The 24452-nt window shown below is 42.4% G+C and overlaps 2 protein-coding genes and 1 long non-coding RNA gene across 3 annotated transcripts in view; 1 reads left to right on the forward strand and 2 right to left on the reverse strand.

Moving 5' to 3' along the window:
- STK39 (serine/threonine kinase 39) overlaps positions 1 to 9778 on the reverse strand; it is a 252120-nt gene extending 242342 nt beyond the window's left edge. Inside the window, exon 1 of the mRNA XM_032479619.1 lies at positions 9450 to 9778. Coding sequence (XP_032335510.1) covers positions 9450 to 9642 — 193 coding nt within the window. The 5' untranslated portion in view covers positions 9643 to 9778. The remainder of the gene's footprint in view (positions 1 to 9449) is intronic.
- Positions 860 to 24227, forward strand: LOC102510846 (mitotic-spindle organizing protein 2-like). Its single transcript, XM_032479626.1, has 3 exons — positions 860 to 870; positions 7017 to 7023; positions 23724 to 24227. Exon 3 carries the CDS (start codon positions 23800 to 23802, stop codon positions 24220 to 24222), a length of 423 nt encoding a protein of 140 aa, XP_032335517.1. The 5' UTR covers positions 860 to 870; positions 7017 to 7023; positions 23724 to 23799; the 3' UTR covers positions 24223 to 24227.
- On the reverse strand, positions 15751 to 19565 carry LOC116663653. Its single transcript, XR_004319912.1, has 3 exons — positions 19521 to 19565; positions 18054 to 18161; positions 15751 to 15929 (listed from the first exon to the last, which is right to left on the reverse strand). It is a non-coding gene; the product is annotated as an uncharacterized LOC116663653 (long non-coding RNA).
- Positions 24228 to 24452: the final 225 nt, after the last annotated feature.

Consider the following 24452-nt stretch of genomic DNA (forward strand, 5'->3'; position numbering starts at 1 on the left):
GGTGTTGCATACTCTATGGGTTTGGACAAACGTATACTGATGTGGACCCATCACTATGGTCCCACACAGAGCACTTGCACTATCCTAACCATCCTCTGTGCGCCGTCTATTCATCCCTCAACACCCCAAGAGTTTCACACTAATTTAAAGTGAAACAGCCACACGTGGCTAGTGGCTACCATACTAGACAGCTTAGAACTAGACGCTGCTAAGAACACTGCTGCTGCTCTGACTGCTGTGAAGTTATCAGCCTGGACCTGGCTCAAGCACAGCTTTGCTCCAGCTAATAACCAGCCCTGAGATGTATCTACTTGCCGCTCCTCAATCTTTCATTTTTCAGCAAGCACGCACACGCGCACATGCACGCACACTCCCTCTACCTCACTGACAGGTTCCAACCAAGGATTAGAAATATAATATATTGTAAAAAAATTTTAATTAAAAGAATGTACATATATATCTACTGCAACAGACCAGACAAAAGATGATGGTTGAAATGAGACTATTTTATGTTTATATATCACCCGATTTACATGCTAAACATGGCCTGTGAAGAAGTGTAAAGGTCATTTTAACACTGCTAAAGAAATACGTAAGATTTTTGCTATAATATCTACATGGTAAATATGTTCCCAGATACATATTTATTAAAATGGTAGTTATAAAATTCACTGATTCGGTAATATTTCTAACTTCCTCCTTCCCACCAACGAGGAATCAACATCATATAAGTGGAAGAAAATACTGAACTGCGTAGGAAGCATTGGCCTGAGATTCTAAGGACTTCTGGACCACAGGCAAATTACTCTAAGTCAAGCTGGTAGAGTCTTCAGATGTAAAACAAAGGAGCAGGTATGGACTTTCCCTTCAGTCTCCCCTCAAATTACATTTCATTACCCCCTATATTCTTATGCTATTCCTCACGTAGGAGCTAACTTATAAAAGCCAGCACCGACCTACCATTCCTTGCCTAGGCACTCTCTTCCCCTCCCTTCTTGAGCCACCTCATAATTAAGAAAGGGGACAGTGACACAGTCAACTGCAAAGGAAGGAAGAAAGGAAAGGAAGGGAGGGAGTTAGTGAGGGTGGGAGGGAGGAAGTGAGAGTCAGAGAGGGGAAGTGAAGGAGGGAGGGAGGAAGGGAGGACAGACCAGATAATTCAAATCAGAATGTAAGCAACACAAAATAGGCCAATAGGCACCAATCCACAGAATATAATCCTTTTCAGTCCCCAGACTGAACAGAGCAGGAAAGAACACAACTGGGATGCCCCTTATTACAAACCCCGGCACAAACTGATGCTATCAGTTTAAAAGAAGATCACAGATTCTTCTTAGACCTCAACCATCAGAAGAGTGATTGTGAGAAGTCTCAGAATTGTCACAGGTCACTGGCTTCTAAAATACTCCCCCAGTGAAGAGCTATCATTCACATGATAGAAAGCCATCAATCTCTACTTACCATGCTAGTTCTTCTGGAAAATCAGGGACTATAGGTTGGAAACCTAAACCCCCTAAATGTCATCTAAATGTGTATTTTCATCTAAGGGAAAAATTGAATGAACACCCCCAGTACTAGGCCTTTGAGTTATACTGAACGCCACTTACTGGGAAGAAGTTTGAAAATAAAACTATCATAAAACGATGTTTGAAGGTCCATCTTAAGATGATGTTTCCCCAATTATCAAAATATACAATCAGTCAAAAAGGGGATTCATCTAATTCCTCAATGTCCAAGAAGTTTTTTAAAGCTAAGCCAGAGTTTATTTCCAAATAATTCTTTGGCAAATGAGAAGAACCTTGAAATACATCAGCATTTACTCACATGAGATTCTCAAAGTGTTTATCTCAATCAGTTTTGAACTGAAGCACTTCCTTACCCATTCTCTAAGGGTTGCTATTTCTCCTCTGCTTCCCAGTTAAGTTAAATCTAAAATGCCTTTTTAATTAATATACTGAATTCTTCTTTAGTAGCAAAAACTTGACCGATGAATAGCAGGTTTGGAAACAGAAACACTTGGTACACTTGAATCACTTCAGCCATCTTGGAGTTGTTTGGGGATAATTTAAACAAAATTATCCTGGAGGAAAATGTAAAACCTCACATGATCGCATGGAGAATTTTTTTTTAATAGGAAAAAAAAAAAACTTCCAAAAAACACACCATAGAGGAACTATAACACATATTAGATTGGTTTTGACTTTAAAAGACCCAGTTCTGTGGTCTTAGCTTGTACCACACCAATCTATGACCCTCAGTCCCTAGTCATTTATAAAACTACAATCCCTGCCATCGTAACAATTTCTGAAACTACCCGCCCTGGTATTCTGCTCCTGTGTTTCACCTGTGTTCCTGATCCTCGCCAACAGTCCTGATTTCTACACAGCAAGAGGCCCCACAGAGCTTCAAGGTTGGGTTATATATAACTACACAAACAGCAAGAGAGAGGTCATGGGTACACTCAAGAAAGGAAAGCTCCACAGAAGAGGGGAGGCGTGCCAGGACTTCCCAGCCCTGCCCTGCAACGCCTAAGTAACAGGACACAGCGACTGTGGCGGGGAGCCCCGGCCCCTTTAATCTGGAGAGGCCACCTCCTCGCAGACTTATGACCTCAGGAAAGCCAGGCCTCTGCCTGCCTGGCTACCTGCACAGCACAGGCAGGTGGAAGTACTCAAAGTGCTTACTCTTGATCTGGAAGGATTAATGAGCTAATTTCTACAGAGCCCTTTAAGCTGATTGGCCCAAACGCAACTCGGTAAGCATCATCATTAACCATAGGCAAGATTAAATCTTCAGGATCCAGGGAGACAAATATTTAAAGTGAGGCAATGTTTCTCTCCCACAAGGAGGGAAGCAGTATTTATCCCTAAAATTCAGGCTTCCATCCAGAAAACATTTATCAAATACTTATTAAGAGGTGTGGGGTATGGAGGCCAAAGACCCATCATCAAGGAGTTCACATCTAGGGCCAAGATGAGCAAGGAGGCAGACAATCCACATAGGCTGTGAGGACCACCGGGGTGATGGAGCCAATAGAGGAGGCAGAGGGGAGGAGGCTCAGGGATAGAGACAGGGCATGTTCTCTTTATGAACATGCATCAGGCTATGCACATTTATGATATGTACACTTTCCCACATGCATATTATACTTCAATGAAGGTAGTACTTAAAAGGAGAAACAGGGCACACTGTTAAACAGATGAAAACGAAAATGAGGGTGGAATGGTGTTTCAAGCAGAAGGAAAACCTGCCTAGCAGGGGCTGGGAAAGCTTGAAGTTGCATTTCACCAACTGCAAAAGGTTCCTACTGGCTGGGAGTCTGTCAAAGGCAAGAGACAATTCCCAAAGGCCCTAAACACCTGCTCAGAGTTAATCTTAAGGATGATGGAGAGCCACTAAAGGTGTTCAAGCCTGGGGGAGACAGATAAAAACTTTAGTACAGTGGTATTGCTTTAGTAGCAATGCATACCAGAGCTGGAAGCTGGCTACGAAGTTATTACAATCATCCAAATAAGAACTGAGAAGGGCCTCAACTAAGCCAGAGATGGTGCAGAGGTAGACTAAGAAACAGATCAAAGAAGGAATCAAGCACGCAGAACAGATAAGACTGAACACCAGTCAGATGTGGGAGATGGAGGAAGGCAGTCAAGTGTGGGATGACCAGCATGTATCTGCTTCACACTCAAGGGTCTTAAGGAAGATGGAGAATGTTGAAGGAGTAAAATTAGGAGGAGATGGTGATTTTCACTGTGAGTATCTACACAAGGATGTATAAACAGTGGCCCTCGCACCAGCCCAAGACCAGGGAGGCCCTCTGCATTTTAGGTGGTGGTTGAAGCCTCAGACCCATGGAGAAGTGGATCCTGGCACAGGCGCAGGAGGGAAGGAGGAGAGAAATGGCAGCTGGTGCCAACTCCTACAGAGAGCAAGGGAAGGCCTGCAGTGTCCACTGGCTCTGGCCATAGAAGGTCACCAAGACTGTGGAGATTCCAACTTTGGTTTCTTAGCAAGACGCCAGAGGCCAGATTGCAGTGAGCTGAGCTTGATGGGAGGTTCTTTCAGCTCAACTGTAAAAGGAGAGAAGGTGGTACTAGAGAGGGAAGGAGTAGTGAGAGGTCTTGTTTTGTTCTCTTTTGCTGTGAAAGATAAGAGAGACTTGAGAATGCATGTAAGCAGAGGAAGAGCAGCAAGGGAAGGAAGGAGACAGGGAGCAATAGTGATGACCTCACCTGCAGACAAATGCCCCTGTCCTCTCCCTCACTGGGGCACACACTGACCATTTCTCTGAGTCAGCAGCATTTCCTGCCAGCACGGCAGCCTCCATGGGGCCAATGAGAGGTGGAAGAAAAGTGCAGTCCGAGCAGGTTGTTCGCAGAGCCCTTTTGCGATGGGCCGTTCCTCCAACAGCCTTCTTGCAGGGTGCTCTCACCACTTGTCAGAGGGCCATCTGGCACCCGAAGCCCTGAGCTGTCCTGAGCTGTCCGATTCGCCGCCGGGGCTCCACAGGTCTCTGCAGCTTCCTCCCTGAAGGGCCTTCGGGCTCCCTATCCAGCTGCCCACCTGGAGGGCGGGGACTAAGGGGCCAGGTCTCCCTCCTGCATCCTTCCTAGTACTAACCCAGCAGAGAAACTCTTCAAGCGGCTCCCTAAGACTTGCTAGAGACAGGGCTGTGTTCTCTCCTGGTAACTCGGATCTGATTAGCTGGCACAGCCAACAGTAGTGATGGCTCAGGCTCCAGGAGAGCTCACCCAGGGCCAGGGCCTGTTCTGAGTGTTTCACAGGCTGTCTCTCCTGGCAAACCAACTGTTACCATCTCCAGGTTATAAATGAGGAAACTGAGTGCAGACACCTCTAAGTAACTGGCTCAAGGCCACAAGGCCAGCAACTGCCATGCCTGAGATATGAAACTGACCAGAACCCGCCACGTTCTACTCTCCAACACCATCAAAAATGTGCGATACAACAAACTTAAATGTTATCAGTCACACATCAAATGCACAAATAAAGTAAGTGCTGCAGTAATTCTACCCTAAGTTTCTCTTAATCTAGAGATTTTTCCCACATGCTAGTTTGAACAGCACATTTAAAAGAGCACTCCTTGTGAATATAATTAACACCATTCAATTGTATACCCAGAAAATGGTTAAGGTGACGAATCTTATATTTATATATTTTACCACAATAGTGAAAAAACCCACAAAAAGAACAGTTCTATACGCATTTTTCTCTTTAAATGGTATGAAAATCAAAACCCCTGCCTTAAGTCAAGCCTCTCAGGCCTCTTTTAGTTTAAAAAAGAAAAAAAATTTTACAAACTGACAGCAGCAGCAAAGCAGCACAGTTTAAAGGTCCAGGAGACCACAATACACACTCGGTGCTCCAGCCCTCTGAGGTCCCATGCAAATGAGTGTGACTCAGTGTCCTCAAGATCCCTCTAGCACATCTGTAAAACCGGTTCTAATCCCTAAACCAAGAGTTCTGCAGAATCTCTGAGAACAGAGCAGGTGTGATGTGGGCTGCTACTCCTTGAGGACCTGACCATATGCCTATTACCTGGGCCTGGGAAAAACACACCTGAATGGTTAAACAAAGCTCACAGGAGAGAAATAAACAGAGTACTTGAGAACTGCCTCTGTCAAACTATGGTTAGGAGTCTAGGAACCAAATTCTTTTTGGTGACTTGGGCCGAAAATTTAGTAGGTGGTACTTCTGGATCATTCTAAAGGACTGCCCAGGACAAAAGTGAAGCAACACTGAGAAGTCAGGTGCAGAACTACAGAAAGGCTCATCCTGCAAAAAAAAAACTTTAAATAAAACTACTGTGAGGCACAAGTCTATTTAGTGTTTCTCAGAGGAAAATCAACAAAGACATTAGCCCCTACTGGAATTACCTGATTCAAACACAGAAACTGATACAGCAATAACTACAACTCTTTGACGGAAAAGTTCCTTGAGGTTGTTCAATCTATTAAGGACACCCAAGTCAACACTTACATGACTCACCTTCTGTCCTCTGGTTAGCAAATCAAGATGATAACATTAATACCACAAACAAATAAACTAATTTTTCAACTGGCATATCTTTTGGGTGCCCCCATATACTTCTAAAGAAGGAATCTAAGAGTGAGATGGGGAAGGGATGAGGAACAAAAATTAAGGAGGCTGAAGGGTATAAACAGGCTAGAATACTTCTGAGGAGCAGTTACTTCTATAGGAAACAAATATTTGAAATCAACTAATATTAATGGCTAAAAGAAGGAATTTAATCATTTCACAACGTTGTTAACCCCTAAGTATAAAGCTCACTCCAACAGATTTTACATCGTTTCCAGGTCTCGCATAAACTTCTGAACCAGATTACCCCTAAGAGCATTACAAACTCTCCACTGATCTTTTACCACATAAGAACAACATAACAAAGAGAAAGCTTTATTTTAAGACTTGCAAAATCCTGTGTTTATTTTTCTAAAACAAAAGTCAAACGACTGAACCTGCTTTGTTTGGGCTTTAGTAAACCTCTTCTCTCCTAATCTTGAGGTCCCAACCTCTGCCAGAAGGAAATAAAGAAAAAGTGCTCCATGCCACACTGGAAAGTTAAAACACCTTGCCTCCCTTGGCCTTCTGCTCATGCACATCCGAGCCTCCTGCTGGTCACAGTTCACACTGCCAGAGCCCTATCATGTGACACCTGCCTTGTGGCAGGAGAGGCGAAGGGTGTCCACCTGCATTCATGTCAAAACTGGTTCAGTGTTTGTACTACTAACTTCTGCGTGTAACATTTGAGCAAAAGTGCTTAACCGCAAGTTCAGTCTTAATTACCCAACTAGCATTAAACACTAAATGGAAACGGGTTTGTAATTTCCTATAAACATTAAGTCCTTACAAAACCCTATTCCAGCAATTTGACTTTTCAATAACATGGCCCCCACACAGGCCATCTCTTTTAGTTGGAAAAATATGAGATACGTTTAAAATGTAGAAAAGCCTTTCCTGCAGTGTGAATGTACAAAAATCAGTGACGCTGTAATAAGCACGTGTTTCTGTTTGCAAATTCCTCAGGTGAATTTTTTTAATTAAATTGACCAACCATAATTAGCAATGCTGTTACTGCAAGCAGAAAGAAGCCCTGCAATCAATCCCATCACTTTAATTAAACTAAGATTTTATTCACTTCAGTTCACAAAACTGGTCAACTCAATACATTGTTTTTAAAAGGCAAAGCTTGCATATTAACCCTAATAATTAACAACATAGGCATATGAATTGATTATAAGTGGGCTGTGGTCCTAACCCTATGAAAACTATGTGGCAGATAACATCATTCAACTTTTATGGACCATCCCTGCATGCTGGAGCCAAGAGGGATAAATAAGACCCTGCAAGAGTTCACAGCTGGCCAGCAAAGGCAGCAATGGAAATAAGCACTTTACAAGCATACCAAGACTCCAAAATTCAGCTCAATGTCTCCTGTGGAATACCCTGCTTCCTATTTCTCCTAGCAGTTCCCCCTTTGTGCTCACCCATCACATCCTATGGAATCATTTATTTCAACTCAGTAAGTCCTTGCAGGTGGGGACCATTTTTATTAATTTCTATACTGCTAGCACCCAGCTCAACGCTTGGGACATGGGGGCCTTCAGATTTTGTGGAGCAAATAAAACTTATGGAGTTACATGCCAAGTGGTATGTAAAGGGAGGCAGAAGAACCAACCACACTTTGCCTCGGGAGAAGCAGAAGGTTTCCAAGAACATTCATTCTGCCCTTGGAAGCTGAGTGAGAGTCACTGTAAAGATGGGCACTTAGAGGAGAGAAGAGCCTGTGAAAGGCAGCAAGGAATGGAAGGCCAGGCGTGTCCTATGACAGCTGAGGATTCAGGGCATAATCAATGCCAACAGAATATGGGAGGGGGCAAGCAGTTGAGGGCAGGTAGCAAATTGGAAAGATGAAGGGGTTTAGATACCAGGTTAAAGGAGTTTTCACTGAATACTCTAGGCTTTGAGAAGCCCTTAAAGATACTTAATCCAGGAAGTGACATGAAGACTCATCTCTTGAGAGTCATTAGGCCTAAAGTTATGAAAGGTCTAGGTCCTCAAAGAATTTTATGTAGAGATGCCTGATTTAGGTTCTTTGGAGCTTTTCTATCCCAGGTTACAGTTCTGCCCATCATTTTCTTATCTATTTATTTCGGTCTCTGCTATGTTTCATTCACTCAGTATCAGGTGATGTAAAGGCTCATTTACCTAATGAAATTCTTACTGTTTTAATTTTTTAAGGGGGAGGTGGTTAGAGAATTGTTTTTAATATAAAGCAAAAAAAAGTGTTTAAGATAAGTATCCTGAATTCCTTTTTCATCACCATACTTAAATCTCAAGTTATGAAAAGGCAGCATCCCATCCCAGCGCCAGTAAGGTTAGAAGCTGAGGGCCCACTCCACCGAGAGGGTTCCCTAACTGGGTTTAACAAGACTCTCAAACAGGATAATCCAATAAGGAAGATTCTAAGTGAAGGGTCAACACAAATCTCCCGGCCCTTCACGTGCTGGGTCCAGGGAAAAGTAATGCCGGCTTCTTACGATTAGACTTTGCCAGGTTTTTAAAAATGTAAGATAAGGTGTTATTTGTGAGCCGACTAGAAGGCACCGAAAGGCAGGGAGTAGATCACCGACAGCCTCGGGTTTCACTCTTGCAGCTCGGCCCTGGACCGGAGGGAAGCATCGGCCCGGCGCAGGGCAGAAGGCCAGGGCTCCTGCTTTCCACGGGCGACCGTGCTGGGCGGCAGGCAGCGCGCCCCGGCACCGAGACGGGTACCCAGGCGCGCCGGGCGGCGCGGAGAGCCCAGCTGCAAGGCAGGCGTGGAGCAGCGGCTGTCAGGGAGGGAGCCCAGCATCCTCCCCAGCTTCGGGAAAGAACCTGGGCCTCCGCAACTCCTACGTAGCCCGATTACCCACGGCAAGAGGCTGCTGACCGGAGGCAGAGGCGCGGCTGCGCCCGCCAGGTCCCCCAGGGCGCGGCGCGGGGGCGCTGGAAGCCCAGGGCGGCGCCCCCGCAACCCCACCCCGGCCGCGGCTGCCTGCCCGCGTGGCCACCGACCACGGGCTGCGGCCCAGGCGCGCGGGTTGAGGGAGATGCGGCGGCGTTGCCGAGTCCCCTGCTCCGCCGCCCCGGAGATCCGGGAGATAAAAGTTTGCAGCATGCAGCTAGTCTGCAGTGCGAGTCACATCCGCCGCGCCGCCTCCTGCCGCACCAGCGCTCACTGAACGAACAAATAAATTAAAAAAAAAAAAAAAAAAAACTACTGAAGCCGGTAGGCCCCGAAGCCAGCCGCTCTGCCTCCCGGGCGTGCATGCAGAGGAACCCAGCATCCCGCGTCCCACACCGCCCCCGGCCGCACCTCCCGCTCGGCCTCGGCACCGGGCCTGGGCCGGCCCCGCCGCGCCCCCCGCACTGACCGATAACCTCCTGCAGCTCGTACGCGTCCCTGCAGATGGGCCAGCCGACGGCCTGCGCTGCCGGTGCCGGGGACACGGGCGCCGCCGGGGCCGGAGCTGCTGTCGCGGCCGCCGGGGCCGCCGCCGCCGCTGTCACCGGGGCCGCCTGCTGAGGCTGCTGGACGTGCACAGGCGAGCCGCTCGGCTCCGCCATGATGCTGCCGGAGAGCGGGAGGACGCGCCGGCCGGCGGACGACCTTCCACTTGAAACTTGCCTTCCCTCGCCGCCGACACCTCTCGGCCGGCGCACGCCCTCCTCGCCCGCCGCCGCCGCCAGCCACGAGGGGAGGGAGCGAAGGAGGCCGAGCCGAGGCGGAGGGAGGAGGCAGTGCCGGCGGAGGCGGGGAGGGGAGGGGAGGGGAGGGGAGGAGGCGGCGGCGGCCGCGCTCGCCGCGCGCCCCGAGCCTCGCGCGAGCAGTTTTATGCCTCCGCGAGGGGAACCGCCGCCCCCTCCCGCCCAGCTCGCCGCCGAGGAAGTTTCCACCCAAGGGGAGCGAGGCTGGACTGGGTTGGTTCTCGGGGCCCGCGTCCCTCGCCCCCTCACTCCCCGCTTTCCCTGCGCCTTCGCCTCAATCAGGCTCTCCGGAAGGTGTCCCCTGGGGACCCCGAGGGCGGGGTCGTTGAACCGCCGCCAGGTTCTCAGATTCAGAAGTCTCCCCAACTAAAGAGAACCTGAAGTTCATTTACAAGTCAGCGATGGAAACACCTACACGCCGGCCGTTTGTAGGACGCCAGTTAAAAAATAACACAAGTTGTAACTTTCCGGCGCCCTACCTGCCAATATCCTTTTCCCCACCTGGCCTAATCTAATCGCAGCCCTGCTAATGTTTTTCTTGGTGAAACCTGATTCCTTAGGTCCCTGGCTGTACACAGACTTTCTTCATTTGTTCCAAGCCGCTTGGATCCCAGAGAGGTGATGCAAGGGCCTGTGAAGTTAGAATAAGAAATGTAAGAGAGATTTGGACACTTTATTTTAAATTCTAAACCCTTAAAACAAGCCAGATTAACCCGTTAGGACAACACATAGCAGGCGTTTCCCTTACTGAGTATCCTGGGTGTCAAAGAATGTACCGCAGCAGAAATAAACTGCGTTGGAAACTTAATTAATTGCTGCTTTTCAGCAGTCCCCAAATTACCTCATCTTTTAAATTGCCATGGTATAACCATAGGTCTTCCTAATTATAGGTGTCATATTTAATACTGAATGTTCTCTGTTCCCTGGTACAGATGACCAAGATTGCACCATTCTTGTCTTAAGCTGAAACGATGCAGTGACCCAGTCGTCATTTGGCCAAAATTATCCTGTGTAGTTTCCATGACGAGGATTACTGAATAAGAATTGTGAACATGTTAAAAAAAAAAAAAAAACTCAGAAAGATTGGTATTTGTATCCTGCATTTATATATTAAAAATCTCCTTACATTTTTTTAAAAGATAATTCAGAGGAAACCCAGAAATTCATTAGGAGAAACATATGCCTGATCGAAACATTGATGTAAACTGAACATGAGTGTGCTTAATCTCTTACAGCACAGTGGAACACATGGGGTAAATATGTTCCAGTGCTCTGGTCTATGAGCAGAAATTTATGCTGAACTAAGAAGTCATACATTCTTTTATGTATGGGTGTTCAAAAACCGTGTATTGATTGTAATGTCTGTCAAGAAACAGACAACTTCATAAAGAAAGAAATTGGAGACCTCTGAGTTTTAAAGGGTTAAAAATAAGGAACAGGGATGCACTCTCTACCTGCTCACCTCTTCAAGGGCTGCTCCCCAGCCTAAAGAATTTTTGAGGACTATTTTCAAAGAAAAAGAAAAATGATTAAATGAATATGACTTCCATTTTGTCATATGAATTTATATTTTGACTTTCAAACCATGAAGGCCAGGAAACTGAAGGCCAGGAAAGTTCTTGGAACTTAATCGGAAAACATGATGCTGTCAAGAACCAGTAGCACAGAACTGAATCAAACACAGATCACTTACTTTCCCACAAAGAGCAAGAGTTCTGTAGTCATGTAACAGATATCTGTACCCAGCCGACTACGTTCCAAATGGCTCCCAGGATGATGACATTGTAAGAACTGATGACTCAGTGCAAACCCATCCCTACTACCAGTAAATCAGTTTAAAGAAGAATGTCTACTGTCAGTGGCCTTTGGCATCATTTTTATATATGAAGAACAGCACATGAACTGTGTCTTTAAATTACATAAAAGAATTGGATTAGAATTTTAAGTTAATGTTTCCATAAACAATAGAATAAAATGGTACTTAAAACTTGGAAATACATGTATTTTTGAAAGTATTCAACTGATACGCAGTTTTCCCTGAAAACTCATGACTAAATTTAAACTGAAAGGTGGCACAGGAGGAAGCCTTTAAAATACAAACAAGGTCTATTTCAATACATAAAGAGCACATTCAGTCAGAGACTTTAAAACATTAGAAGGAAAAAATGAGAGGCTAAATTTTGTTAAGTGTTTACAACTACCTCATTATGTGTCAAGGTTTCTCAACTTCAGCTCTTTTGATATTTTGTGCCAGATTATTCTCTGTGTTGGTGAGGTCTGTTCCCCTGGCTTCAAAACACTAGTTGCCAGCAGCACCTCTGCTCTCAGTCATGACTATCAAATTTAAGTCTGCAGACATTGCCACATGTCCTCTACAGAGCACATCACTGCTTTAGGTAAACCTTATACAAAAGTGTCATTTTATAAGCAGATCATTGCAGTGGTTATTTGTTTTACAAAGAGTTTAACTAGGGTTTAGTTATTCATAAATCCTGAAGAGGATCAGAATTTGCTACCCCAAAATATGCCACTTTGGCATAAGAATTATTTTGAGCTAAAGGCAATTAAGAAACAATAGACACAGGAAGAGTTCTCTTCCCTCCCTGAATCTGCCTGAAAGCAGGCCATCAATTTCCCTTTTGTAAATGGAATTTCCATTTATAAAGGAAATTTCCATTTGCAAAGATGCCCCCCCATACCAGGAAGAGAATGACTCTTATCCTGGGGATGACATTGAGGTGAGTTTGCATAAACAGCTCTTATCCGCCATCAGTTTCCCCCATACATTTTCTAGTTACCTTCACAATTTACCCCACTAGAAGCCCAAACATCCTTTTCCTCATCTAGCCACTTCTCCACAATTTATCAGTCTTTGTTAAAATGGTATATAAGACCCCCTACCCACTGCTTTGAGTTATTCATTACTGAGTACTCCCACACATAGGTGCATTTCACACACAAATAAACTGTTTTTGCCTCTTGCTAATCTTCCTTTGTCAGTTTAATTCACAGCACAGGTCCCCAGGTACTAAATTTGAGAAGTTAGAGAAAGTCTTTTCCTCCTTTACAACCACTTGAACATCTGTAAGAAGATGTGTAGTAGACCTTGAAGGAACAAAGTGCCAGATTCAAATCTTGCCACCATCATTTTTGTTTTGGTTTGGATTGGTTTTTTTTAGGCTTTTGTCGGTGTTTTTGTTGTTGTTGTTGTTTTGGGTTTTTTTGTAAATCTCTGCCTTATTTAAACTTTCTGAGTCTCAATTCCTCATTCACAAAATCAGCATCATAATAACTTTGACATGAGTTGTTACAACATAATTTGTATGTAAACAGCTTAAAATAATGGCTGACACATAGTTAATGTTCAAAAAAATGAAAACCCTCATCAACATCATCATCATCATTCTTCTTATCTGCCAAGATTTGTAACAGAAACACACAGGAGAAAGATCTATAATAATGACAATCGTGAACTGTAGAGAATGCAAGCTCCCTGAGGGCAGGCATTTTTGTTCCTTTGGCTCATTGCTATATCCCAGTGCCTAGAATAACATCTGGCATAGAATATTGTTAGTAAATACTTGTTGAATGAATATAACACTTTTCGAATGGATAAAAACATGCTCTTAAGCATCAGAATGAGTCAGCCATGTCAAGAGTGGATTAGATGGGAGGAACCTGGAGGCGGAGAGACCTATTTGGAAACCACTGCAGTAGTCAAGTTAGAGAAATGTGTATGTGAATAAAGCCATGATATTGAGGTTAATGATGAGGGGGTAGATTTAAAAATTATTTAAGGAGCAGAGAAACAGAACTTCATGAGAGATGAGATTCCTTTAAAGTTTAAATGGCCTGAATGCATTAAAAAAGTAGATATACACAAGTGCAATTTATAAAATGTTTTAGAAATGCATCTATTGAAAAGAAGGAGGGACTCTCTAGGTTACCAGATGGTCTTTCTCCCATGGCTTACCTATAATCTATTGCAAAGTCACTGCCATTGCACGGTGGGAAAAGGCCAGATGTTCCTGGTTGTGAAGAGTTATCTATCACAATATTTTCCAACTCCAACTCTCTCAGATTTCCTGTTTTATTAACTATGTCCGAGGGGAGAGTTGTGAAAGAGCTGAATATTTATTTCAACAATTGCTTCAAGGACAAGGATCCAACAGTTTTTTGAGTCGGGATGGCAGGGTCTAGTGGAAAAGGTATGGGTTTATGTCCATAATAGCTAGAATTTAAACACTTGCTCCGCACTTACTAGTTGATAACTTAAACTCTCTGAGCTTCTGTTTTTTTACAATAGTGACAATCATCCCAGGACGATTGGGTTGCTGTAGGGATGCAGCAAGCTGCTATATGCAGCACATCTGAGCCACAGCACGCACTGCAATGGTACAGGAGTGGCTCAGAATTTCCTGCTGGGAGGGACGCGGGGTTGGACTCAGGGGAATGTGGGTATTAGAGTTTAAATTGTGTCCCCCCAAAAGATACGTCAAAGGCCCGAATTCCAATACTTGTAAATGTGACCTTCTTTGCAAATAGGGTCTTGGTAAATGTAATCAAGCTACGATTAGGTCAAAATGGTTTAGGCTGCGCCTATGCCAGTGACTGGCATCCCTATAAGAAGAGGAAATTTGGACCCAGGGACACAAACACACACACAGAGAATTCCATGTGACAAAGGAGGCAGAAATTGGAGTGATGTATCTGCAAGTTAAGAAATGTGAACAATTGCCCCCAGACAACCAGAGAGAGGCATAAAACAGATTTTCCCAGTCTCCAGTAGGAACCAACCCTGCTAACTCCTTGATCTTGGACTTCTAGCCTCTAGACTGTGAGAGAATACGTTTCCATTGGCTTATGCATTCAGCCTGTGGTCTTTGTTACAGCAGCCCTAGGGAACTAATACAGTGGGATTATGGGATTTGTTCTTTAACAACTGCACTTCATTCGGACCATTGTTGACGACGAGCACTGATGGAGACAGCCACTGCTGTGGAGCTGCCACTTACGAAAGCCGTGGACTTCACACTACAACTTGTTTTTAGTGCTATTCTGAAAGGAAATAAAAAACTGCAGAGTAAATACCTGAATGAATTCTCAGAAATGTCAAACATCCGTCTGAAAAATGCATTTGAGAATATATGAATCTTTCCAACTTTGAGGGCCAAGCCACCTCACACCTAGTGTGCTGACAGAGGTGGCACGTGCTCTCACCGACACAGCTGATGCTATCTGTTACCCGAAGTCCAGAGCTGCTGTGACTCAATGTATGAGGTTAACACTATTTAGTGTGAAGGTGTCACTGGTGCCTACTTCCCAACCATAAATGGAAAGAGAGGCTAAAATCTGTTTTAAGCTGAATTATTGCAAGGACACTGCTTTTTAAATTCACGTGATTTAGGGAATTAAACTTAAATGAATTTTAACTTCCAGACATGTGTTTTCATTTATTTCCTAGCCCACTGTTGAAATTGACTTTCTGTTGCATTCTATGTTACAGACAAAATTGCTCTGGTGACAGTTAACACCTTTTCATTTATCTCAGGGGTTTCTGACCATGATTTCAGTCCTGAGAGAGAGAGGTCTCACCAGAAGCCGTCCTCTCTGTATCCACAAAGACCTCTATATTTAGCAAGGCTTGCCCTTTGCTAAAACATCGAAAGGCGTTATAGTAAATCTGTATGGCATACGTATTTCTTCTATGACACAATCTGCCTAAAACCTGATAGTCTTGTCCCAGGCAGACCAACATAAAAATGTAATTAAAGTCAATTTGATTCTTTATTGCTGTCTCTGTTGGAGAATCACAAGAGGAATCCCATTCATTACACAAAACAGCACTTTCTGAAAAGATTTTGTTCATCCCTTCTCACCTTCAGATTTTTCCAAACACCAAGGATGTTTCAAAGTCTCTCTCTTCCTTTCTATTTAAAAAAAAAAAAAAAAAACCTTCCCAGAAGACACAGGGAGAAGAGATGGCCATGTGCTGACAGAGGCAGAGATCGGAGTGAGGCAGCCACATGCCAAGGGACGCCTGGAGCCACCGGAAGATGGAAGAGGCAAGGATGGATCCTCCACTAGAGCCTTTGGAAGGAGCACAGCTTGCCAACACGTTGATTTTGGACTTCTGGCCTTCAGAGCTGTAATAGAATAAATTTTTGTTGTTTTAAGCCACCAAGTTAGTGGTGATTTGTTATCTCTAGGAAACTAACACACAATCCAAATAAATAAAACCAAGTCAAAAAACAAACAAAAAAATCCTCCCACCAAAACTATCCACAAACCTTGAACATTTCCATCTCTGCCTCTCCGGCCTCCCTGCCAGGCTTAGATCTTTATCAGGAGAGGCATCTTGGGTTGCAGAATGCAGATTCTGAAAAAGGAGGGTCAGGGGCTGCCCTCGTTTGTAAGGGGTAAGTAATAAAACAATAGTTTAACTTACTAATATTCTTTCATCCAATAGATACATTTTAGGGACTATAATTTGCATGACACTTTGCCAAATACTGAAGAAAAATAAAAGACAAAACCATCTCAGTCCTTAAGAATCGTATAACCCATACAATCGCACTTTATCCCGTGTCCCATCTTCCAGCGCCCCAGCTGCCCCACAGTTAGAGAAACAAGCGAATACCACGTAAAATAAGAAGAGCCAAAACCAGAGATCCCAGAGATGTACTACGACAGGTCAATTTGCTGATCAAAATAAATCACATCTTTTACTGTTGATTGGCAAAGTCTAAAAAACAAAGCCCTCCATTAAAAAACAAACAAACGAAAACCCCAGGCACTAAAATCAAGAATTCTAAAAGAAATGGCAGGAATTAGCAAGAAAATTAAAATGAAAACCAGACAAAAGAGAAGAGAGAGCAGAAAGAGAGACATAAAACAGTTAGCAGAGGACAGCAGAAATGGCCTTGAAGAAAGAAGAGAATCATAGTGGAAGGAAGTTCAGTATCAGGGGCCAGACCTGCATCAAAGGAGACGCAGTCCAGGTGCAAGCACATATGTCTACACAGTGTGAGCAGGGGGACGGTGTCACACCGGCCGGCGCTGGCCCAGCACGGCACGTCCTCATGCCAAAAAGCTCGCCCAGGACTGCCAGATCTTCCGGTCGTTTTAAGAGAAGCCAATAAATCCGATTTTATGCGAAATTTTGCCATTTGTAAATATGGGCCTGACTTTATAAACTATTGCACACAATCTGGTGCCATCCACATAATGTTTAAAACAAGAAAACGCTAAACACAGCCTTTGAATAAATGCATAGTTAGTGAAGCATAGGTCCGAATGATAAACTTCAAATTCAGAGTAGTCATTATCCCTGCAGAGGATAGGCAGGGGAAAGGCACACAAAGGGCTTCTAGGGCATCTGTAATGTTTTATTACTTTAATCAAAATCTGTAATAAATATAGCAAAATGGTAAGATTTGTTAGACTAGATGGTAGGACCATGAGTTTTTATTACATTATTGATCCTACAGTTCTGTATGTTTGAAATATTTCACAATTATAAAACAATAATGCTGCACAGGACAAACATTTTTAGTCCGCATCAGACCAGTGCAGCAGAATTTTGTGGCCTCTGCATAGCATGAGCCAAAAGGCAGAGCCTGCACCCAGGTTAGACCAAGGAGAACAACATTGTGGGCTCCCTCCAGAGTAAAAGCACAGGCGATCCAGGGGGTTTTCAACCCGGCTGGGCATCAGAGTCACCTGTTCAGCTGGGTGTCACCTAGGATCTACTAAACCATAACCTGTATCTAGAAACTGGGCAGCTAGAGGATTCTGATGTGCAGCCAGAGTTGAAAATAACTGTGATCGTCCTGAGAACATCACTGTGACACAGGAAAGCCACAACAACTAGACAAGCACCCGAGTCAGGGGGCGCCCAGAGAGGTGACAGTTCTAAAAGGCTGGTCACTGGTGGCTTTCTTGAACTAGACACAGCAAATGATAATGAAAATAAAATACCAATTAAAAAGGACTAAGCCTTTTTGTAATAAGAAAATTGAAATAACCAAAGAAATAGTAACCATTTTTAAAAATACTTCATTGAAATGGTTGGAAGACAACAATACTCAGTGCCTTATTTAAAAAAAAACAAAAACTGTGTACCTACTGTGTGCAAGCTTTCTGCATGGGGCTGTGGAATGATGGAAAGATGGATGAGACCCATTCCTACTTTCAAAGGAATCTAACGTCTAAGGGTGCAGACAGACATGTCAACAAATAATTTGTCCCTTGGGGTCAGGGAGACTGACCATGTGAATATGATGCCAGTTTTGTCTCAAAGACTCCAAACTAGAGCATTCAAGTTATTGGGTTCTATTTTCTCCATTCTCTGATGGCCTGGATTAGGTGGAGAGACCCTGGAAGATGGGAGGGAAGAGCAGAATGGAGAGGAAGAGCCATTTAAAACAATTTAGACACCAGATGCTGTTAATATATGAAGGGTTCAAAAATGATGTCTTGAAAGATTGTTCTTACCGTAAATTAATCCCATTTATCCACAAAAGCTTTTTCCTTAATATAAAGAGAATTTTTCCCTTTGATAGAAAGAAGACATTCAGAATCCCAGATGTGAATGAATCAGAGTAAATGAATGACATTTTCACCCTCATCACAAATATAACACTGGATCGTAATATATTGCTTTAGGATAATTTTCAGAAACGACTGTAATTCAAAGCATTTCCTTTTACCATAATAACAATAGCTATAGTTTACAGACACATTGTACTAAGCATTTTAGATACATTGCATTGATTGATCTTCATCTACGAGCTGCTGATGCAGATCACATTACATGCATTTTTAGAGATGGAGAAAAATTTAGAAAGAGAAATTGAAGGTCACAATGGTTAAATAACAAACTGAACCTTAATCTCGGTTTATCTGCAGCAGAGCCAGGATTCAAACATGCTGTAACTCCAAAAGCTGAAGCTGAAATTCTGCATTATAGTCCTCTATCTCTTGAGGGGCATATTTGCTACTATTACATTGAAACCTTTAAAGAAAATTTATTAATTAAATTAAATTTTAATTTAATTTTAATTAAAACTACCTACTGATGTACTATGCAGTTTAAGGATATTTAAAACCAAAAAGTAAGGCTGTAGATAGCCAGGAGACAATCACCAAGTGTGGAGCATTCCTTCTTTGAGCAAAAATTTTTGGCAATTTTGAGTTTGGAGACAAATGTTCCATATGTACCTCTATTCTTCTATTCAAATATTATAAGTATTAGCTCCAAAACTACTTTTTTGCACCCTCAACAATACTCTATGAACAATGGCCATTGTTAATCTGTGTTTCTAAAATGCTAAAGTAACTGTTAATTTCAATAATCAATATAAATAATTTATTAGTTTTGTCTCCAAATCAAGTAAAAGCTACATGACAGTATTTCATGGTTAAATGAAGCAGTTAATTCAGGTAATTAGTGAATAATTTTCAAAACAATTGTTTCTCAAATACAAAGAATAGTAGCATATATTAGCAATTCAATAGATTAGAAAAGGCCACAATTATTATAGAACTTTAACACATATTTCAGTAGATAAACTAATAACAATGAAACAATTATTGGGTTAAGTCTTTTAAAATTCCACTAAAACATTGAAAAAAAATTGAAAGAAGAAGAAAAAAAAAAACACAATGTCTTGGTTTTATTTTCCACTCACTTAATGCAGACATTATTTGAATACTGAGAATTATAGCAGGCTTACCATTTTGTGTTCCTGTGGCTGGGCTGTCAAAGCAAGCGGGTCATTGCCTTAACTCTGCTGTCTGCATAAAGAAAGAGCATTATTTTTTCCTCTCTCATGAAAATGCATGGTCCATTTTGTATGTCCCATAGATAGTGTATGGATTTAATTCAGCAAGTGAGATACTCACTGTATTAAAAGAACGAGCTTATAGAGGTAATATCAGGTCGATAAAATACTCTTTTATTGGCACAAACATTTTTTAAAAGATAGCAAGAATGTTCATTGTGAGGTAGAAAGCAGTAGCACAGGAGAAGCTCAGAGTGTTCACGTATTTATTGACAGGTTTGTTCTTCTGAATAAGCAATTAATCATGCATGGGAACAGTGATGATGACAAATTATGAAAGAGCTTCATTTAAAGTTTTTTTCCTTTTGAATACATAAATATATGTACAAGTTATAAAAATTTAAAGAAAGAAGGGTATAGAGTGAAAACTGTATCTCCCTCCTGCCCTGTCTTCCACCCATGTGGTTCTCTTTCCTAGAAGCAACTACCATCATGCTACTCTTGCATCCTTCAAGAGATGCGCTATGCACATGCAACTATGTTTGTATATTGTCTTCTACACTAATGGTAATATGCATACTGATCCATGGTCCCTTTTTTTTTCCTTTAACAAATTATCTTGGAAAAGGTGTCATAGAGTCCTCATTATTATTTTTTTAACCTAACTCTATGCTGTCCATTTTTCATTATTTTACTGAAGTATAATTTGCATTCACTAAAATGCAGAGATTCAATGTGATACATTTTGAGAACTAAATACAAGCAAGATATAGAACATTTCATAATTCTTCTTCTTAAGAGCTACTTAATATTCATTGCATAGATGTACCATGACTTATTTAACCAGACCTCTATTGATGTACTTTTTTGCTCTTATAAATAAGCTTGCAGTGAGTATGTATATGTATGACATTGCATGTGTCCAAGTATGCCTGGGAAAATCCCTAGAAGTAGGACTGCTGGATCAAAGGGTATGGTATTTTTAATTTGGAAGGACAGTGACAAATTACTTCTCACGGCGGTTGTACTAATTTACACTCCAGTTAACAATTTATGAAGGTTCCTTTTGCAGTATACTGTGTATTAAACTTCTTGATCTTTGCCCATATACTAGGTGAAGAAAATGTTGTTGTCACTTTAATTTTATTTTCTCGCATTCAGAGGATGCTGAGCATCTTTTCCTGTGTTGAAGAACCATGAAACAGTTTCATTCCAAAAAGAAATTTGAGCCAAAGCAAAGGTGCAGTGAAGACCATGCCACGCATTTGGAGTGATGAACAGAAACACAGAAGACTTGACATTTATTCTGACCTTTCAAGAGAAGCTGGACAAAGTAATGTGTTTTTGAGGACAACAGAACCTTGAGGAAACTTGATATTTCCTGTATGACCTGAAAAGAAGATGCCAGAGTCTTGAATGGAGAACTTCAAGTAACCAAAGATCTAAGAAAATATGCCTACCCAAGTCACAAATGAAGACAATGTTAATTGTTTCTTCAACATAAATGGTATTGTCCATGCTGAATTAATCCACAAGGTCAAACGGTCAGGCAAGCTTATTACCATAAATTCTAAAGCATCTGTGGGGTTGTGTACTGCACAAATCATTGCTTGATCATCCATTTTATTTACTACACTTTGCTCTAAACAACTTTTGGCTAATCTTTAAAATCAGAGCCACTCTAAAAGGAAAAAAGGCAACCCAAAAAGAAAAGAAAACTCACCACTGGGGATATTCAAAAGAGAGTGTCTTCAGTTCTAAGGGCAATTCTAACAGAGAAGGTTCAAAATACTTGGAGCAATATTTGAAATCACTACATAGCTCCCACTGTGACTTACCTGGAGGGAACAATACTCCTTTAGATTTAGAAGTTCTTGTTTTAAGTTGGTCCATTGCTGGATAATTATATTATGTATGCCGTGCTAATCTATCAATCAGGGATACTTAAAATCCTCTAACAATCGTTTTCCTCCAATAAAGTACTTCATGGAAGAATACAGAAAAAAACATTACTGCTGAATTTATTAGTCTCCCACTTATTAGCTGCCAAGTATTGTTAAAGTTATTTCTCTTCACTGGGCCTCAGTTTTCTTTCATGTTAACTCAGATAACAACTTGTAGTGCCTAGTTAACGTAAGTCTCTGGCATATAGTAGTCTCTCAAAAAGTCCTGGTTCTCTTCCCCACATCTGTAGCTGATTAGGACTTTATCGATACACCCAGAAATAGCAATTAAAAATGGAACTTGATGGGAATAAATCTAACCAAGGAGGTGAAAGAATTATACACAGAAAACTATAAACCATTGATGAAGGAAATTAAAGAAGACTTTAAAAAATGGAAAGATATTCCATGCTCTTGGATTGGAAGAATCAATATTAAAATGGTCACACTGCCCAAGGCAATCTACAGATTTAATGCAATCCCTATCCAATTACCCAGGACATATTTCACAGAACTAGAACAAATCATAATAAAATTTATATGGAACCATCAAAGACCTAGAATTGCCAAAGCATTACTGAAGACAAAGAAAGAGGCTGGAGGAATAACTCTCCCAGACGTCAGACAATACTATAGAGCTACAGTCATCAAGACAGCATGGTATTGGTACCAAAACAGACATATAGACCAATGGAACAGAATAGAGAGCCCAGAAATGAACCCACAAACTTTTGGTCAACTAATCTTCAACAAAGGAGGCAAGAATATACAATGGAATAAAGACAGTCTCTTCAGCAAATGGTGTTGGGAAAACTGGACAGCAGCATGTAAAACAATGAAGCTAGAACACTCCCTTACACCATATACAAAAATCAACTCAAAATCGATCAAAGACTTAAACATAAGACAAGATACAATAAACCTCCTAGAGGAAAACATAGGCAAAATATTATCTGACATACATTTCAAAAATTTTCTCCTAGAAGAAATAAAAGCAAGAATAAACAAATGGGACTTAATGAAACTTACAAGCTTCTGCACAGCAAAGGAAACCAGAAGTAAAACAAGAAGAAAACCTACGGAATGGGAGAAAATTTTTGCAAGTGAAACCAACAAAGGCTTGATCTCCAGAATATATAAGCAGCTCATACAACTCCATAAGAAAAAAATAAACAACCCAATCCAAAAATGCGCAGAAGACCTAAACAAGCAATTCTCCAAGGAAGACATACAAATGATCAAAAGGCACATGAAAAATGCTCAATACACTAATTATCAGAGAAATGCAAATCAAAACTACAATGAGGTATCACCTCACACCAGTCAGAATGGCTGTCATTCAAAAATCCACAAATGACAAATGCTGGAGAGGCTGTGGAGAAAGGGGAACCCTCCTGCACTGCTGGTGGGAATGCAGTTTGGTGCAGCCACTATGGAAAACAGTGTGGAGATTCCTCAAAAGACTAGGAATAGACTTACCATATGACCCAAGAATCCCACTCCTGGGCTTGTATCCAGAAGGAAATCTACTTCAGGATGACACCTGCACCCCAATGTTCATAGCAGCACTATTTACAATAGCCAAAACATGGAAACAGCCTAAATGTCCATCAACAGGTGACTGGATAAAGAAGAGGTGGTATATTTATACAATGGAATACTACTCAGCCATAAAAACCGACAATATAATGCCATTTGCAGCAACATGGATGATCCTGGAGAATGTCATTCTAAGTGAAGTAAGCCAGAAGGAGAAAGAAAAATACCATATGAGATCACTCATATGTGGAATCTAAAAAACAAAAACAAAAACAAACAAACAAACAAAAAGCGTAAATACAGGACAGAAATAGACTCACAGACAGAGAATACAGACTTGTGGTTGCCAGGGGAGTGGAGGGTGGGAAGGGATAGACTGGGATTTCAAAATTGTAGAATAGATAAACAAGATTACACTGTATAGCACAGGGAAATATACACAAAATGTTATGATAACTCAGAGAGAAAAAAATGTGACAATGAGTGTGTATATGTCCATGAATGACTGAAAAATTGTGCTGAACACTGGAATTTGACACAACATTGTAAAATGATTATAAATCAATAAAAAATGTTAAAAAAAAAAAATGGAACTTGAGGGCACGCACCCTCCGCAGCTGTGCAGATGGCGGCGCCGGGTGCGCCTCCGGGGCCAGAGGCGGTTCTGCAGAAGCTGGCGCTGCGGTGGAAGAAGGTGCTGAGCGCCGAGGAGATGGCTGTTCGAGCTGGCTCAGGCGGCGGGCGGTGCCATGGACCCCGATGTGTTCAAGATCCTGGTGGACCTGCTCAAGCTGAAAGAGGCGCCCCTCGCCATCTTCCAGATGCTCAAGTCCATGTGCGCCGCGCAGAGGCTGGTGAGTGAGCCCCAGGATCCCGCGGCCGTGCCCCTGCCCGCGCCCAGCGTGCTCCTAGACCCAAGGGAGGAGCAAGGGCAGCGGAGAGCTCAGCGGAGGCCCAACGCGGGCAGAACGCAGGGGCCGGGAAAGATCAAGTTAGATGACGCCCCCGCCAGCCTAGCGCCACCAGGTGGCCCAAGGCAGGCGGCCCGGCTAAGAGCCCGACGTGGAGCAGCACCTGAGCTCAGAGGGATGTCTCACGCCCCACCGCGGGCCTGCCGGCCTCTTGCATGGACTTACCTGTCGTTTCCTCCAGTCGGTAATATACCTGTTTGAAAAACAGAAAAGAAAGAAAGAAAGAAACTTGAGATTTCAAAGGACTAAGTATGAAAGATTTATGTTTCAAATTAGAATTTTCTTTAACCAACACGTGTGACCAAAACCAAAGCCTTAAATGGAAGACATAAGGAAAAAAAATGTACAAAGATATTGTCACAGTTCATTCAAATAGAACCTATTCTAGCTAGTTTAAAGAGCCGTTATCTATGACAGGATAGTGAAAGACT

Source organism: Camelus ferus, chromosome 5, assembly GCF_009834535.1.
Source record: "Camelus ferus isolate YT-003-E chromosome 5, BCGSAC_Cfer_1.0, whole genome shotgun sequence".
Lineage (NCBI taxonomy): Eukaryota > Metazoa > Chordata > Mammalia > Artiodactyla > Camelidae > Camelus > Camelus ferus.